The sequence below is a fragment of the Pinus tabuliformis genome, chromosome 4_1 (genome assembly GCF_031772625.1).
Source record: "Pinus tabuliformis cultivar Carrire ecotype Pingquan chromosome 4_1, CPIR1, whole genome shotgun sequence".
Classification (NCBI taxonomy): domain Eukaryota; kingdom Viridiplantae; phylum Streptophyta; class Pinopsida; order Pinales; family Pinaceae; genus Pinus; species Pinus tabuliformis.
Window position 1 is genome coordinate 84,204,482 of NC_142303.1, and position 20,128 is coordinate 84,224,609.

Genomic DNA, 20,128 nt, shown 5'->3' on the forward strand with positions numbered 1-20,128 from the left:
ATATTGTTATCACCCCAAGAAACTCACCTAGGTTGTATATCAGTGATGCTCGGGAACATTACAAACTCAACAAAAATGTTGGATAAATGGTGGATGAATGAAACAAATGCTGCATATTCAAGCCAGATAACCACTTCTACTATGATTGACCCTAGACATGGGTGAACACCCCCAGACTACATGGCTTTTAACCACCAATTACTCACAGTTTTAGAGAAAATGTGATGATGGAGAACACTGATCACACCAGTAGATGCACAGGACCCTGTGATGGCCAGCTGCAACCAGTTAAAAGGTCTGTAAATCTGTTTTCTAATACACAGACAGGATGACAACTCTCTGGCATTAAAACAACATAAACATGCAAGCAAATTCAATGATACATGGTAAATCCGAACACAGAGGTGGGATGACAACCCCTCTAATGCTAAATATTAACAACACATGAAATAATGCAGAACAGGCACAGCCTGGAACAAAGAAGAAGTAGTGGAAAGTGAGCAATCAATAGTAAAAGAAGCTTGTATTAGCTGGAAATGCAGATCATAAGGTGCAGGTTACAAAGTAGTTACAGTCTCCAGAAGTTGAAGCTTGCAACAGAATAAAACTCATCTAGCACTCATCAATCTGATTACATCGTTTTTTTGGATATATATAGAATCTGTTTACAAAATTACTCTGCTAAGCTATGTGTGGAAGTGTCTTAATGGATCACCAACCACATTTACAAACTATTATGGGCCTCTGATACATTTTGACTGTTTTAATTAACAAATTTGACATTCTCTGGTACTTTGGTGTACTCCTTAAAAAGGTGAATGAATTTCACTGTTCGAGGCAGTACTTTCTCGTCCTTGACCGTGTTGTTCTTGAATGCAGGTAGCTGAGGGTTTGAATGCGCAGGTCACTGGATCGTTCTCTTCCTTCTTCGCGCACACAAAACAGGCTCAAATCATGAAAAATGCCCGAAAATGGACGATAACCTGCAAATGAATATCGACCGTTGAAAAGCTCAGATGGACGACCAAGATCACTTGGCAAGCAGCGTCGGGAACAAACAGGAGCGCGGTTAAATATTAGCCATGGATCTAACAAATCGTACGACGGAAATCAGCATATGGAGGTTATCGAGAGACATATGTATGAAAAGAACGTGGACTGTCGGATCATGGTTGGGCCAATCCGACGGTTGACGGGCGACGGAGATGAGAGAGAGTTAGCGGGCGGGGACTGTACTGGATGGCGGTAAACGGTTTCCCCGCACCGCTCTTCGGGCAAAGGTGGTATACGTACAAAGCAGCACGATGCAATAAGATTAAGGCACATGGCATATGTGATGGCAGGGAAACCACTTTTCTTGCAAGCTAACGAATGAGCGGGTTGGCGGAGTGGGGTTTGCGAAAACCGTTGGATCATCAAGTGGGGAATCAAACGGTCGATGGTTAATACATATGTTTCGGGTGATGTGACAGATACGGCGACAGCGTGTAATAATTTTTATTATATGCGCGGGTTTAAAAGGGTTTGGCCTGTAGTGCCGGGGTTTATAAGGTTATGGGGGGCTTATAAAGTTTAAACAAAGAACACGCGGGGAAAGGGTTTAAAGGGATTAACATAGAATTATAACACAAAAGTGCTCCACAACTGCTTCAAAGGTTTATGCGGGGTTTTGACTCCAAAATGGGATAAAGGGGTTTTAAGAGGATGAGGAGGATTCAAGGGGAAAGAGGAAATGTAGGAAAACAAGGTGGCAAGAGTTATAAGGATAAAGGGAAAATGAAGGAGAAAACAAGGAAAATTGCAACCAGCCCTTTTTGCAACCAAAATCAGCACTGCCCAACCTATCATTGACTCTCAATTGTTAAAATATTGTAGCAGAGCTAACACTGGCTCCTTCTGGGGACGAGATTCTCCTTGTGAGGTCTCAAGAACCTGCAGACCAATGCCTTTCCAGCTGAAAACAAGTTAACCAACATTCCTAGTGTTCCATTGGGCATGGAGTCTACTTTGCCTGCACAAAACTGTTAAAAAACACAATATTTACAACCTTTAAGGCCAAAGACCTTAAACAACATAAACTTTCAAAAACCGCCCATTAACTGGGCCATCAAAAACTGCCTCTCCTCCCATACTTTTCAGTATGAAGGTGTTATTCCCTTGAATCTTTGAAATGATGAAAGGCCCTGTCCAGAAAGCATCAAATTTCCCATGATTGCCTTTCTTTTCCTTTAATGAATCCCACTTCAAGACTAAGTCACCAACCTGAAAACTGTTTGCTTTTGCCTTTCTATCAAAGGCTTCTTTGATCTTCTGTTGATGTGCTGCAGCCCTTTCCACCAGCTGCTCTCTAATCTGATGTAACTCTGCCAAATTAGTGATTCTCTGTGCCATATCCTCTTCCTCATCTTGCTCTGTTTGAAGGAACTTTGCCACAGGGAGGGTTAGATGAATTAGGAATACACCATCAGTGCCATATACCAGTTTGAAAGGAGAATACTCTGTGGATATTTTAATGGTCACTCTGTTAGCCCACAGTGCATACTTGAGCTTGGAATCCCAATTCTTCTAATTGTCCTCTAACAACTTCTTTATTATCCTAATCAGACTTTTATTAGAGGATTCTGCTAGACCATTTCCTTGGGGATAATAAGAGGTGGAATGAACCAACTTGATGCCCATTGAATCACACATTTCCACCAATTCCTTTGCCCTAAAAGCTGTTGCATTATCTGTGACTAATTTCTGTGGACAACCAAATCTGCTGAAGATATTCTCTATTAAAAACTTGATGACCACATTATGATCAGCCTTCCTTGTAGGGATTGCTTCAATCCACTTTGTGAAATAGTCAGTGGCTACTAATATCCTTCTGTGCTGGCCACTGGAATGTGGATTGATTTCTCCAATGAAATCCAAACCCCACTGCTGAAAAGGTCGTTTTGCCTGAATTGGTTTTAGGGGCAGAGATTTCAACTGTTGTTTTCCTTCAAATCTTTGGCACCTGTCACAAGATTTAACAAAAACAAACACATCAAAAAATAAAGTGGGCCAATAGTACCCAGCTCTGAGAATTTTGTGGGCTGTAGTTTTCCAGTAATGGTGCCCTCCACACATGCTGTTATGAAACTGCTGCATAACTTCCATTAACTGTTCTTTGTCCAGACACCTTAACAGTATTCCAGATGGATCCCTCCAGTAGAACAGATTTCGATTAATGCAATACTTTACTGCTCTAAGTTTTAAAGTTCTGGCTTGACTTGTGCTTAAGCCTGAAGGGATCTCTAGCTTCAACAAGAAATTAACTATTGCAGCATACCAATCACATGAAGCTAGATTTTCAGCCACTAATTGTTTCCACTGTATTTTAGCTGCTTGTTCCTCTATACCTGTTTGTCCATTTTCTACAATTGTGCACAAGAAATCAATGTCTAACGATCTGCAATTTTCTTCAGCCAATAACTTGGCAAGGCCCTGACCTCTTACCAGTTTTGTGGGCTTCAGTTCTATATTGAATTCAATCATTTTTGCAATCCATTTTGCCCTTCTTCCATCAACGTCAGGTTGTGTCAGGACATCTTTTATTGCAGCAGAAGGCACATATGCAATTATTTTTGAATGCAAGATATAAACTCTGAAGGCCTTTAAGGATTTAATAAGAGCATATGCCTGTTTTTCTATGATATCATACCTCAGTTCAACATCCCTCAAATTCTTGCTGAAAAATGCTACTGGATGTTCTGAACCTTCTTCATCTTGCTGCAATGGTGTCTTCAGAGGTAAATGAGAAGATATGAAACTCCTTGCTGTAATCAGGACTAATCAAAGTAGGAGCCTCCATAATAGCCTTTTTAATAGACTCAAATGATTTTCTTGTTGCTTCAGTCCATCTTACCTCTGACCCTTTCTTCAACATGGAGGTCACATGCTTTACCAATTCAGCAAAATTCGGAATAAACCTCCTGACAAAATTAATTTTGCCCAAAAAGGATTGGATATCCTTCTTTGATCTAGGGACAGACAATGTCTGTATTGCTTTGACTCTTTCTGGGTCAATCTAAACACCTGCAGCAGACACAATATGTCCTAACAGCTTGCCTTCATGTAAAGCAAATTGAGATTTCTTGGGATTGACTGAAATTCTGAACCTCGTACACTTTAGAAATACTTTTTTTAAATGCTGCAAATGATTTTGATGGTTGCTGGAGTAAACTGTTATATCATCAAGGTAGATAAGCACAAATTTGTCCTTCTCTCCCACAAATGCTATATCCATAGCTCTCTGAAAGGTGGCTCCAACATTCATCAATCCAAATGGCATTTTGGCATACATAAAAGTGCCCCAAGGAGTGGTGAAAGCAGTCTTTTCTTGATCATCTGGGTGCACAACAATCTGATTAAAGCCTGAAAATCCATCCAAAAATGACATCACTTTAGCTCCTGAGACCTTTTGCAGCAAATGCTCCATCTTGGGCAGAGGATAGTTGTCTTTCTTTGAGCATTTGTTCAAATTTCTGAAATCAACACACAGTCTGATTTCTCCACTCTTCTTCCTCACCACCACTAGATTGGCTACCCATTTTGAATACCTGAGAGGGACTATGATCTTGGCAGCCAACAACTTTTTAATTTCTTTTTCAATTAGTGGAAGAAGCATAGGATTAATTGGTCTCAACTTCTACTTGAAAGGAACAGTGTCTTTCTCCAGAGGGATTTTACATTGAATTCTGCTTTTATCATATGTTTTCAGATCACTATATTCCCAGGAAAACACATCAGCAAATTGCCTCATTAAATTGCAGTATTCAGCACTTTGATCAGCAGACAAATGAGTGGACAGATTTACATATTTAGGCTGACCTGGACTTCCTATATCATGCTTACAGACTGCAGATTGGTCTTCTTTTTGGGCAGCCTTATAAGGCACATCATTCTGGTCAAACAACCTTTCAAGAGGAATTAAGCCTTTAGGAATATGGTTGCTATGAAGCTGGACTATGTTGTCTTTACCAATTTTATTTCTAAGCTGGGACTGGGGTTTTTCTAACAAGGCATCATTCTCTTGGTCAATTTGCATTTTTGAAAATTCATCAATGACTTGAAGGAACCTATTTAACTCATTATCATCTTCAAAAGCTTTCCAATGGTGGACATTGTCAGGCAAGGAAGGTTTGTATTTCATTTTCACTTCATACACTAGTCTGGGAGGCATAGGAGGGATAAACAAACTAGCAGAAACAGCAAGGGAATCAGCAAGCTGATTTTGGGCTCTAGGAATATATGAAATACAGAAATAATCAAAAGAGTCTCTGATTCTCCATATTTCATCTCTGTATGCTTTTAGCCTTGGGTGCTTTGCTTGAAATGTTTTATTCATCTATTGAATAATCATATCAACGTCTCCAAATACCTTTATATTCTTGATTCCTCTGTCTTTTACTGCAGTAAGGCCCAACAGCAGTGCTTCATATTCTGCTATATTGTTTGTCACTTGAAAAACCAGCTTAAAAGACAGTTGAATACTTTCTTGTTGAGGAGATACCAGCACCACCCCTGCTCCTGCAGTCTCCCTGGAACATGCTCCATCAAAGAACATCTCCCAAACCTGACTTCCTTGCTCTTTCTCGGCCTGAACTGCTAGTTTCCTGATCTTTATTGCGGCCTTCTGAGATTCTTCTATTTGGAGAATACATGCTCCAAAATCAGTGTCCACTGCATAAATGGGATGATTTGTAGGATTCTTCTCATCATTGATGATATATGCCAACTGTGCTTCTCTATATAACCTCCTACTTTCTCCTCCAAAGACTGGGACGGTGGCATAAGATAGATCATTCTGAAGTGTCCCACCTAGTCTCTTAATCCACCCTCTGGACAATAGCGTGCCAAACTTAGGAGGGACATCTGCTACCACAATATCCATCATCATACTCTTCATGGGCAGGTGAGTTAGGGTAATGGCCAGATCTTTAATCAATCCCAAACATTTCACCTTCCTTGAATCAAAAGAAAATAAGTCATGATAGGGTCTAGTGATATCAAGGCCCAACTCTTCCATGACAGCTTTAGGCATTAGATTGTGGCTGGCCCCCGTGTCTAGTAGGAAATTGTGGAGGATTTTGTCATGAATGGTCAATGAGACATAGAAGGATGGAGAATTATTATCAGGAGGTTCAACCATTGGGCTGAGCACAATGGCAGGCTTGTCATCTTGAAAATTGACAGAGTCAGTGGAGGTTTGTTTGATTTCTAGCTCAAGGGCTTCAAGGATAGGATTTCTAAACACTTCACTATTTACCAACTCAACCAGAGGCACAGATATTTTCAACTTCTGAACTTCAGATTCTAAGCTGAAAGAGGAAGATGGCTTATCAGAACTTTTTACCTCTTGAACTGGAGCTTTGAGGATGACTGGATCAGCTACTGGTCTTCTTTGTTTGATATTCTGTGGTTCTGTTTGGACAGCAGTTCCTTGGGCAACCTTCTCTCTGCCATTTTTTGCACTGGATCTCAGGTTATATCTCTGCTGCTACTCACCAGATTGTAGAACAGCTCCTCTGTCCCATTCTTGACTGTTTTGCTCCTGCAGCAAAGCTTCTTCATAAGCAGCCAAGGTAAAAAATGCAGCGCTGCCTTTATCTTCCATGCAGTGAATTTCATCCTCATCTTCTTCAAATTGTTCCTCCTCCATGACTACATTTTGGAAAGGAGCTTTAACTTTCTGATCTTCTTTTGTTTCTTCACCCCTCTGCATTATTTGTAACTGCTCATTTGCTCTTCTGAATGGAATGGGGTTTCTTGGAGCAAATGTGTTCTGTTGCCTTATTTTTCCAGAGTTTTGTTCAACCTTTAGCTTAGAAATTTCAGCAGCCAATGACTCTATCATCTTGGTCATTTTATCTAATTTAGGCTTTGAAGATGATGCAGAAGAAGTAGAAGCCTGATTTCTCTATCTTCTCCTATCAGCTTGACTTTTTAACTTCTCTGCAGCCATGATATTAGATTCTACTTCTAGGGCTGCATCATGCATGTCTGCCAGCGTAGCACATCTTCTTTCTCTCAATAACAGGCAGAAATCAGAGTCAAAAGCATTAGTGTAAGTGAGTTTGGCAGAGGTAGGAGTAGGCTTCACCTCAACTGGAATCTTACTATACATTCTATTGAATCTTTTATTAAAATCAGGTATTGATTCACCATTTTCCCTCTTCAGATTACCAAACTCAGTATGGTAATACAGCAAGTCCTTTTTATCTCCCCATTGCTTCAAAAACGCATCATCTAATGCTTCAATATCAGTTATTGATCTCTGGGGTAATTCTCTGAACCACTTCCTAGCCTCACCATCAAGGCTCTAGACAAAAACTCTCATCCACACATCATTTTCACTTGTCTAAATTATCAGCATAACTGTAAAAAGCTTCAAGGTGTTCTTATGTTGTTACTCCCTCTATACCAGTGAATTTAGGCATATATTTTTTATATTCTCCCATAGGCATAGGATTTAAAAACACAGGCAAAAAGAGAGGTCCATATCTGGCAGCTACAATTCTTTCTATTCTCGTAGGTGCTTGCTGTCCTGCCATGATTGGAATATGTGGATGAATACTAACAGATGGACCAGTAGGAAGAAATGTGATGGATGGTAGAGATAAAGTGATGTTTTGGACTGAATGGGATGCTTTCTTTGGATTGAGATTCAGAGGGGAACTAACTGCACAAGGGGCTGAACTAATCTCTGAAGGTTTTTCTTTATTAACAGTGCTGATTTCTAAATCTTCAAACTGTAAATCTTTAGCATTAGCTTTATCTTTCAGAGATGAATTAGATTTCTTAGGCTTACCTGATCCTGATGCCCCTTTCTGTGAAGCTTTCTTCGTTTTAACAGTCCTCTCAGGTTCAAGCACTGGTTCAGCTGATGATTTCTGAGGATTTTTTCGAGTGTGTCTCACAAACTGAGCCAGAACTTCAATGTGGAGTCACCAAAGGATGGTCTTCCACCAGTGGAGTCGCCAGATAGATGATTACAACCAAAATATGTGTTCAAACCTTGTCTATCATCAAAGCTTGAAGTTGTGTCGTTCTCCCAGGGAAGCTGAGCTTCAATTCTCCTCTCCCCGACAACGACGCCAATTAATGTTATCACCCCAAGAAACTCACCTAGGTTGTATATCAACGATGCTCAGGAACATTACAAACTCAACAAAAATGTTGGATAAATGGTGGATGAATGAAACAAATGCTGCATATTCAAGCCAGATAACCACTTCTACTATGATTGACCCCAGACATGGGTGAACACCCCCAGACTACAAGGCTTTTAACCACCAATTACTCACAGTTTTAGAGAAAATGTGATGATGGAGAACACTGATCACACCAGCAGATGCACAGGACCCTATGATGGCTAGCTGCAACCAGTTAAAAGGTCTGTAAATCTGTTTTCTAATACACAGACAGGATGACAACTCTCTAGCATTAAAACAACAGAAACCTGCAAGCAAATTCAATGATACATGCTAAATCCTAACACAGAGGTGGGATGACAGCCCCTCTAATGCTAAATATTAACAACACATGAAATAATGCAGAACAGGCACAGCCTGGAACAAAGAAGAAGCAATGGAAAGTGAGCAATCAACAGTAAAAGAAGCTTGTATTAGCTGGAAATGCAGACTAGAAGCTGCATGTTACAAAGTAGTTATAGTCTCCAGAAGTTGAAGCTTGCAACAGAATAACACTCATCTAGCACTCATCAATCTGATTACATCGTTTTTTTGGATATATATAGAATCTGTTTACAAAATTACTCTGCTAGGCTATGCGTGGAGGTGTCTTAATGAATCACCAACCACATTTACAAACTATTATAGGCCTCTGATACATTCTGACTGTTTTAATTAACAAATTTGACATGCTCTAGTACTTTGGTGTACTCCTTAAACAGGTGAATGAATTTCATTGTTCGAGGCAGTACTTTCTCGTCCTTGACCGTGCTGTTCTTGAATGCAGGTAGTTGAGGGTTTGAATGCACAAGTCGCTGGGTCGTTCTCTTCCTTCTTCGCGCACACAAAACAGGCTCAAATCATGAAAAATGCCCGAAAATGGACGATAACTTGCAAATGAATATTGACCGTTGAAAAGCTCAGATGGACAGCCAAGATCACTTGGCAAGCAGCTTCGGGAACAAACAGGAGCGCAGTTAAATATTAGACATGGATCTAACAAATCGGACGGCGGAAATCGGCATATGGAGGTTATCGGGAAACATATGTATGAAAAGAACGTGGACCGTCGAATCATGGTTGGGCCGATCCAACGGTTGACGGGCGACGGAGATGCGAGAGAGTTAGCGGGCGGGGACCGTACTGGATGGCGGTAAACGATTTCCCTGCACCACTCTTCGGGCAAAGGTGGTATATGTACAAAGCAGCGCGATGCAATAAGATTAAGGCACGTGGCAGATGTGATGGCGGGGAAACCACTTTTCCCGCGAGCTAACGAACGAGCAGGTTGGCAGAGCGGGGTTTGCGAAAATCGTTGGATCATCAAGCGAGGAATCGAACGGTCGATGGTTAATACATATGTTTCAGGTGATGTGACAGATACGGCGACAACGTGTAATAATTTTTATTATATGCGTGGGTTTAAAAGGGTTTGGCCTGTAGTGCCGGGGTTTATAAGGTTATGGGGGGCTTATAAAGTTTAAACAAATAACACACGAAGAAAGGGTTTAAAGGGATTAACATAGAATTATAACACAAAAGCACTCCACAGCCGTTTCAAAGGTTTATGCGGGGTTTTGAAACCAAAACGGGATAAAGGGGTTTTAAGAGGATGAGGAGGATTCAAGGGGAAAGAGGAAATGCAGGAAAACAAGGTGGCGGGAGTTATAAGGATAAAGGGAAAATGAAGGAGAAAATAGGGAAAACTGCAACCAGCCCTTTTTGCAACCAAAATCAGCACTGCCCAACCTATCATTGACTCTCAACTGTTAAAAGATTGTAGTAGAGCTAACACATACTAAGGAGATATAATCTTAGGCTGATCAAATCTTATCTTATATGTTGTATTCATTGTAAAAGGATGTTTTCCCCTCGAAGTGGATTGTAATGATTGGTTACTTATCATTTGTAAGGCACATGATTCATAACAATAATGCATTTTCATACTATGAGAAAGTTCATGACGACTCTTTACCATTGAACAATACTTCATTGTGTGTCTTCCATGGAAGATAAAACACTTCAATATGAACAAACATGTAGGTAGATTTAAGCTCTAAAGTATAGAGGAGACACTCACCTAATATAGGCACATTCCATGGAATGGAGATGGATATGTATTGCTAACTCAAAGACTCAATCTAGGTCGCACAGTGTTGACTAGGGATAAAATTGTAATAAATGTTTGAGGGTCTCAAAGCACTTGCATTAGCGGCATTGCAAGATTTGTAGTCCTAAATATGTTATTTTTTGTATTCATGTGCATACCTCCCATAATAAGAAACCATGGAAAGAAAACCTTATTTGTTTTCAATGTTGTCTTTCAAAAGCTTCAAGTCAAAACAACTAAGTTCTTTACTTGGACTTAATTATCAATGTTGACTTGATATAAAACTACTTGTAACTTAAAACTAGGGTTTAGTATAGCAAAATCCAAACTCCATCGTATTTTCAAGAAATTGATAATTTTTAATTATACTCTTAGTATAACTTTAAGTTTCTTCCATACTACTATTTCAAAAACAATACTTTATCTATTACAAGTTCTTACACATATACTCATAAATATCTTCCCACACTCTATTTCATCACTATACTCTCTCAAATAATGTAATAGCTTAATTGGTTAAGAACCCATCACTAGACTCATTAAAAATGTAGTAGCTTAATTGGTTAAGGACCCATCACTTCACTGTGCACTCTTTCAAGTGAAATGGTGAGGTAATTGATTAAGAACCCAAACAACTATGCTATGAAGTGGTGAGGTAATTGATTAATAACCCAAACTGCTATGCTAGACACTGCAGTACCATTCTTGACATGACCCTTGTGGTAGTTTCAACACCCTGCCTTTCTGGTCGTTGCAAGCTCTACCCTTGATAGGTGGACTTGGTCTTATGGTTGTCCCAAATCCCTAGCCACATCAGGCATAGAAGTTTGAATTAAAAAACAAACTACACTAGGAAACATGGAATTACCAAACGCGTTATCAAGTTAATCATAGTAACAGTTGCACTCGAATCTCGCATATGTCGCAATGCAGATCGAAGTAGATTTGGATGTAGACATGGGTCTGAACTTGCAGGAGAGAGAGAGGATGTTTTCCAATCTATAATCCTAATGAATGTGGGATTAGTCCCCCATGACTGAAATCTCCTGATCCCAGTCAAAGTGTTTAAACTACTACCTGTAACTATTGACAGTGGGCCCTTGCATGAATCAGGACCGAAATTTCCTTATGCCAATCCCACGCGTATTCATAAGACCGCTGCATTCATGGTAATCTCTTTTGGCAAAGGAAAGTTCTTCACAGTATCGAGACCTCTTTCTCTGAATTTACAACCTGCTGTTGAAGTTTCCAGGGACATGTCTGTGTCCTTGTCTCCAACAGTGCTACAGGCAACAGTCTGCTCTTATAATCCAGAATCGGTCTCCATTAGTGCCCCCGCGAGTTTTTTGGTCGCTAGGATTTCTTCCTTGGCTTTGTGGTTTACTAGGCCTTTTTGCAAGTACTTGTATTTTTTCAAATATTTTGAATCGTCCACCAGTAAGCGAATGAACTGTGATGATCAAAGTGGCAGCTGCCAAATTGGTCCCTAATTTGGTTGGCTCATAAGCATCCAGTTCAAAATCAACACCTGAAACAGCCCGAGAATCCATATCTTCATCCGAATTCAAAGTGTCCTCCAACATTTTGAATTATTTGTATGCGGGTTCAACTCAAAGTTAAGTTTTTTCAGGACTGAAACAATGGCCAAAAAGCGAGATTCAGAGAGTATGGACTGTCATGCTGCTTCTCTGGAAGAGAAACGCCCAAGATTACTCCCTACTTTATCCAGGTAAACGGGAGAATATTTTGATTTTCCTTTCCCTTTAGCTTCTTTGCTTTCAATCCATCTCTCAGTAGTACACTAAGTCCTAAGAGCTTGTCTGAGAAATGAATTTGAATTGCATTTTGATATTGGGCTTTGGGTTTTGTTGTTGTAGTATAATAGCTGATGCTACGAAGACGCAGAAGTTGCAGAAGATTTTAGAGCCCATAATTCGACGAGTGGTAAGATGGAATTCCTCTTTTCATAATTGGGACTTTAGTGGTGAATTAATTGTTTTCTGTTTGTATCCAGTATACTGGCATTGTCTACGGAATGAAACTAGAACCCTGTTCCAAAACTTGATTAAATTGGTTTTAGAATTCAGATTATTACCGGGATATTAAAAATTGATGAATAGAAGAGGAGACCTGGCCAAGAACCAAGAACATTATTGAGTAATTATAATTTATGTCAATGTTGGAATGGTAAAACTTATTCATGGAATAGTCAGTAGAGATGACATGATTCGGTATAATTTATCATAATGTTGAAAAACTCGACTCAGAGATTGGCTCTGGCCTCTGAAAAACTCGACTCAGAGATTTACTCGCTGAGGCCAGAGCTTTAAGAGTTTCCCTAAAACTAGACAAAACTAGGCAAAAAATTTTGCAGGGTTTCTTTCTTTCCTTCACGGCATTTATATTTGAAAGCTGTGAGATTGTTTGTCATCTATAATCAAATTCTGTTTGTTTTACCATCCACCGACAGCATACAAGTTGGACTCAGGGGTAGCATATATACCCAATGTTTTAGTGATTAATTGGGGTTGTTTCGCATAATGTTGTTAAGGTGGTTTGAGTAAATTTGCAGTTTTCACGCTGTAAGTTTATGAGAACTTATGGTATTGATTCATGTTGTTTATGTTGAATATAGTCTATTTAAAGGCAGAAAGACTCTAGTGGGACCAATGTTTTAAAACTCCGACTCCGGTTTGGAAACAACCGAGGGTCAGCTCCGACTCCGACTCGGTATCGACTCGGCCGGTTTGATTTCAGTGACTTGGTACAAAGCTTTAGAATATAGAGAGAAGACAACATATGATCAAAGTAGGCTCATGAATATATCCATTAGACACCCAGTGCACTGTCCAATACAAAGTTCATACTTAGCCACCAATGCCAGGATTCTTTTCTGCCTCAGCCCAAGGACGATCACTAGACTACAACAACAATAATACCAATTCTCTACCACCAATTATAGTTTTCCAAATGATAAGCCAATGAATTGATCAACATATGTCTTCAAATTTGTGCCTTTGCTACAGGACAACCTGTGTCATGGTTCTAACTAGACCGCTGGAGATGATTTCAAGAAATCTGCCCCTAATGAAGACTCAAAACCCTTGATTTAATTTTGGTCAAGCTCCAGAACAATCAGAGATAAATATGTATCTATTAGTCCATTGCCAGAACATTTACCTTTTAAAAACATTATATGGCTCAATGCAATGTTTCAGTTTTCTAATTCATGCCACTAGGATAACCATACTTCGGCTTTGTAATTTTCAAAACTTTTTCACAATGATAGATTACTTTAGGCTATAAATATGCAATAAACAACAATCCAACCATTGATATGTAGGAGGCGGAACAACTTTTGACAAATGTGCTTCAGGATCTTTTTCAAAGAGCCGAGCCAGCCGGGTTGTTACGGAGTCGGCCGGGTTGTTATGGAGTCGGCCGAGTTGTTACCGAGCCAATCGAGTCGGTGACTAGCTCTGCTGGATGGGTAACAACCCGGCCAACCCTTTCGTTTCAGCCATCGAGCCGACCCGGCCAAACATTGGCTCGGTTTGGCTTGGTCGAGTCGGAGTCAGCTCGGTCGTTTTTAAAACACTGAGTGGGACCCCAACAATTATGTCTTTAGACACCACCACATCTCTTGGTGCTTCCAGACCCCAACAAATATCTTTTTTATGTTTTAAATTTTTAGAATATCATTATAAATATGAATATGGAGCACAACTCCTAATGAATCGGTCAAGTTACTGGTGGTTTTTGAGTTCTAGGTTTATGAAAATCCATGGTATTGACCTATGGTATTCATGTGGAATATAACCTATTTAAAGGCAGAACACCTCCAGATTAATTTGTCTTGGTGACCAGTGGGACCGCAACACTGAATTTGAATATGAAGCACAACTCCCAAAGACTCAATGAAGTCACTGACGATTTTCTAGCTCTAGGTTTATGACAATCCATGGTATTGACCCATAGTATTCATGTGGAATATAGCCTATTTAAAGACATAAAAGCTCCAGGTTAATTTGACTTGATGACCAGTGGCACTGCAACCATTGTGTCTTTAAACACCACTACTTCTGTTGGTGCTTTGTGATCTTAACAAAGGTCTTTGTTATGTTTTAAATCTTTAGAATATTATTATAAACTAGAATATATCAAATATACATTGAATTTGAATATGGAGCACTACTCCCAAAGACTCAGTCAAGTTAGTGATAATTTTCGAGCTCTAGGTTTATGACAATTCATGGTATTGACCCATGATATTCATGTGAAATATAGCCCTATTTAAAGGTGAAAAGACTCCAGGTGAGCACAACTCCCAAAGACTCAAGGCAATTTTCGAGCTCTAGGTTTAAACAATCCATGGTATTGACCCATGGTATTCATGTGAAATATAACCTATTTAAAGGCGGAAAGACTCCAAATAAATTTGTCCTAGTGACCACTAGAACCACTAGGACCCCAACAACTATGTCTTTAGACACCACCACTTCTCTCGGTGACTATGAGACTGTACCAACTGTCTTTAGATGCCACCACTTCCCTCGGTGGTTCGTGATCCTAACAAATGTCTTTGTTACATTTTAAATTTTTAAAATATCATTATAAACTAGAATATATCCAATATACAGTGAATTTGAATATGGAGCAAAACTCCTAGAAAGATAAAAGAGGTAAGTTATATGACAGCTTATAAATTAGCAAAAGCCTCCTCCAAGTAACCCCAATACATCCATGTATCCAAATATCATGTTACTATCTATAATAAAGACTCTCTTTGTATACATTTCTCACCCATTACACATGTAACTCCTTATGAGGCTAAGCCCTATTACATGTACATTCAATCCCATAAATGTTGTCATGGGATCATAACATAGTATCTCTTTCAAAAAAAATTGCCCCGAAGCTTTACATCGAATTGTTTTACATGTGATGAAAACAAGGAATAGGACTTTCTTATATTCTCTCTTTTACTACAATCGATGATGATTTATCCATAAACATTCTATTCTTTTCTATCTTACTCCTTGATCATTGGTTGCTACATTATTTTCTTTCTTTTGATACTTGAGCTACTATTGCAACTTATCCATTTTGTTGTCGTTATTGGCCTTTGATAATATCTTATCGAATAATGATTCTTTGATGCATTATTCTAACACCTTCTTTGGTAACGAGGACATTGGCATATAGCTTGTCTTTCATGTCTAATTTCTTCATGATAGAATGTAAATAGGAAAGCACACGTCCTTTACATCGAAGGGATAATTGATAAGATTGCAAAGGTCCCATAGAGAAAGGAAATTACAACCTCATTCAAGCCATCAGTAACTATTAGACCAAAAGTAAGCTTTATAAAAAAAACACCATGACCCATCCCCACCATCAAGGTATCTACAAGATTGTTTGCTCATATAGGAATTGGAGAAAATGAACACTCGTTTCATGTAAGGATAAAAGAGCATGGAGCAGACATGAGGAATGAGTGGATTCACACTTCAACTTTTGTAGAGGTCTAGGGACAATGTGCACCAAAAAAAACCCAAAATAACTATATATATATAATAATAATAAGAGCAATACTATATCTTAAAATTAGGAGAATTTATTTGTAATAAAATTTTAATGGCATTAAAATATAATTTAATGATGGTACTTAATCTTGAATTTTTTAAACAAAATTTAATAATATTTTAAACTAATTTAAGTTACTTCATTTAAAATTTCCGAAATACTTATTAAACTTTTGATAATACGGTATCCCTCAACCTTAATCATTTGGACACCACTTTTTATTAAGAAATTTATATTAATTAATTAAATATGTTACCCTAATCGATCTTTTTTATAACATACTTTGAAACTGTGTTGGTTATTAACATAATTTATGATACATAATATGAAGGATGATCTAAGTTTCTTTTATAGATTATACTAATCCTTAAAAAAGAAAAATTAACGACTCTACCTTTTTGAAATAGGTAATAAAGATAGAGAGTTATGAAATGTTTTTAAAATATATTATAAAAAAGATTGCTTGAGTTAATTCAATCTTTTAAAATATATGATAAAAAAGATTGATGGAGTTAATTAAACTTTTTACAATTTTCGCATATTTAATTGATGTTAATAGAAATTTATTAATAAAAGATCGTGCTAAGTAATTAAGCCTAATGGATACCTTACTATTTTAAGGATACGAAACTTTAATAAGTATTTTGAAAATTTTAGATAAATTAATTTAAATTATCTATATATATATTAATAGAAAATATTTTTATAATTTATATATATTTTGATTTTTGAAGAATTTTCAAATCTGATAACATGTCATGTGGATAATTACTTCATATATTTTATGTTGATATTTATAGATATGGTTGCAATATTTATATATGATTTTTAGATATTTGTGTAGTGAATCTCTATTCTTAAGCTTTGCAGGAAGACTATCTAAAAATAAAATCTTTGAAAATAGTTCATACTCAGGATTATTCAAAATCGGACAGGGATTTTCACGTGCTAATCTATTTCTGCATTCAAAAATGTATTTTAAACAACAAAAAATCATAATCTTATTTGAGATTGTATCGCTCATTCCGATGAAAATGCCAAATGTCATTTCGTCTATAAGTTAGACTACTCCAATAACATATTTACCATCAATTACTTCTTGTTGAATCCCACAGAAATTTAAATTCTGGTTACAACTATCAGGCTTAAAGATTTTGGGTGTCCCCTGTACATCCATTTCCACCATTAAAAACATGATTCAAGCAATCCTATTGTCAGAGTTTTTGGGAAAAACTAGCTAGATTCCGAGATTCAAGCAATCCTATTATGAGAGTTTTTGGAAAAAAAATAGCCAGATTCCGAGATTCAAGCAATCCTATTGTCATAGTTTTTGGAAAAAAATAGTCAGACGACTTTTGACCATTCACACAAACTTTGTCAAGTTTTTGGAAAAAAATAGCCAGATTCAGACCACTTTTGACCGTTCACACAAATTTGACGCCTGGAAAAAACAACACCAAACTAAAACTACAAAGTGTAGACTTACTAATGATTACTACCCACCAAAATTTATGCAAATTCTTATATATAAACAAGTGATTAAATTACTTTACGTTTCAATTTATTAATTCCTGCCAAAATAAAACTATAAAATTCAATTTACCTATAACCATTATTAATTTAACATTTACCAATATAATTTATAAATTTTTTTTAGCAAAATTTCTAACTTAAATAATAAAACTAAAATACCCTACGACCTTTGTTATTCCATAACTAGTTTTTAGAAAAACTCTTTTTAACGTTTATTATATTTATAACCTTCTTAAACATTTTTACATTATATCGCTTAATTCTTTTTATTTATTTATTATTATTCTTTATCATATATTATTATTAATTCCGTTTAGATTTTTTTGTGCTTTTAGGTGTTATTTATAAAATATTTTGTTTAAGTCAAACATATCTACTATTGTCTTTTTTGGCATATTTAGTATTTATGGATGGGATCCTTACTCCTTACCATCGACTTATTGTCCTTATGATGAATCTCGCCATAGATCCTAAATGTTGACCCACAAAAGTTGACTATTCTGGATACTTTGAAAAATCTGCATCTTAAATTTAAGGAAAATTTACATTGTTCTAGGTTTTTTTACTATGTGCGTGACTTTGTATTCCTTTAGAGGTTTTATTTCGTGCCTAGATGACTTTACATTCTCATGGGCATTTTTTTTTTGTGCCCAAATGAATTCACAACATCCTCCAGTGAATTCCTTCCTCAATGCATTTTAACTTCATTCCTAGAGCAAATCCCTTCCTCTCTCGGTCATTTCCTCTTAAGACATAAGCATGATCTGGGGTGTATATTTATCTTTGGTGTTGCATTATTAAATGCTAGACATTCAATTAGAAGTTAATTTTAAAATTTTTTGTGCCCAAATGAAATCACAACATTCTGGAGTGAATTCCTTCCTCAATGCATTTTAACATTATTGCTAGAGCAAATATCTTCCTCCCGGGGTCATTTCCTCTTAACACATAAGTCATACAACACATTATGTGGGTTGCATATTTATCCTTGGGGTTGCATCACTAAATGCTAGACATTCAATTAGAAGTCAATTTTTAAATTCCTTATTTGACTATGTGTGGATTGGATTGTCGTAAACGATATTGAATGATCTAATTATATAGTAGGATATGGTGATCTTGTGTTTTCTACTCTAAGAAAGAAAAAGGTTCTTGGTGAATGTGAATTTAGAGAACTTGTTCATAGGTTTTTGGGAGAAAACTATGAACCTACTCTAATTGAGATTTAATTTATAGATCATAAGGTCTTAGAGTAGTTACATTCTTGACCATGACTCAATTATTAGAACTTTGAAGAGAGCATTGAGACCTTAGCATGGGTAAAATAAACATGGAATACTTAATGGCCAACCATGTTGAACTTCAAGAGGAGAATGAATGTTTGAAAGATAAGGTCTAGATTTTCAACAAGAGGATGGTAGAGTCGAAGAAGAACATTGAGAACTCTGCCAAACCGCCACCATTGCTAAAGAAGAAGTTTGATAAATGCCAAGGCTTCCTCATTACCATCATGGTAGATTGGGACAAGTACAAACTGCGTTTTGTACGTCTTGGTGAAAATGTCACTCAATTGGATAGTTGACAAAAATATGGGCTCCCTTAGATGATGACTCAGTTGCAACATGAGTTGGTAGAGAAGGAAGAGGCTTTGGCAAAGCTCCAAGCAATTGTCCAAGAGCATCGAGAAGTAGGGCCACCATCTATCACCACTACCTCAACCAACACCATGAATACTACCACTGTAGTTTGAGTGGCCATTGAGAAGTAAAGTTATGACGAATTTATCTAAAGCTTCACCCTAGAAACCACACAATGAGGAGAAGGGCATGAAAAGTGAGAATTGAAGAAGACAACGAGTTTCCTACATCTTTAGTCCAAGGAGCATAAGCTAGTTAAGGAGCCATAACAACGCAGGAGATTGATGACATCAATAAGAAGGACAACAACTTGATGCCAAGGGTAGCCACAATCTAGTTCTTGTTTTTGATATTGCATCTAAAAACCCCTTCTTGGAGATGTGTTGGAGATTAGTGCATGGAGGTCAATAAACTTAGGGGTATTTTGAAGAATTCCATGAGTTTTCCATGAAGGGAAGCACGTGATCCTCGTAGGACAGTGTAGACCACATTTCCCTGGAAATTGTTACGTGATGGTAGAGTGCTTGGGTCATACTTGACATAGACTAACATTCAACTTGACTCATTGTGTCGAGAGACACTCTATTGCCTAATGTGGTGGAGATGTTGTAGTGAAGAGTTAAATGAGATGTGTTGAAGTGTTTGATTAAAAATGAATAATATTCATAATAACATACCAAATTAATAAAATGTACATAATGATGATTCATATTTGTAACCACGATATTTCAAAATTTCATATTCAAATTTAGTTAATAACCATATAAAGACTTTATATATATATATATATATATATATATATATATATATATATAACTAACTATTATAAAACATGTAAAGTAAAAATATATAGTTATATATATTATGAGTGTTTTAATCAAATTAAAAATAAGAATATTTTTATGAAATATATATAAAATGTAATAGTAACTATAAATTCTAGATCCATCTTACCATATACACATAATATTTCATAATTTTATATTTAAATAGAGTTAATAAATATAAAAAAAACTTATCGCTCAATATATATATATATATAT

At 37.1% G+C, this 20,128-nt stretch overlaps 1 protein-coding gene across 1 annotated transcript in view; it reads left to right on the forward strand.

Annotated features, from left to right (window-relative positions):
* Nucleotides 1-11,537: 11,537 nt before the first annotated feature.
* The window catches only part of LOC149174298 (calmodulin-binding protein 60 D-like), a 122,697-nt gene continuing 114,106 nt past the window's right edge, over nt 11,538-20,128 (forward strand). Inside the window, exons 1-2 of the mRNA XM_089419292.1 lie at nt 11,538-12,058; nt 12,207-12,273. Of these exons, the coding sequence (XP_089275418.1) occupies nt 11,970-12,058; nt 12,207-12,273 (156 nt within the window). The 5' untranslated portion in view covers nt 11,538-11,969. The remainder of the gene's footprint in view (nt 12,059-12,206; nt 12,274-20,128) is intronic.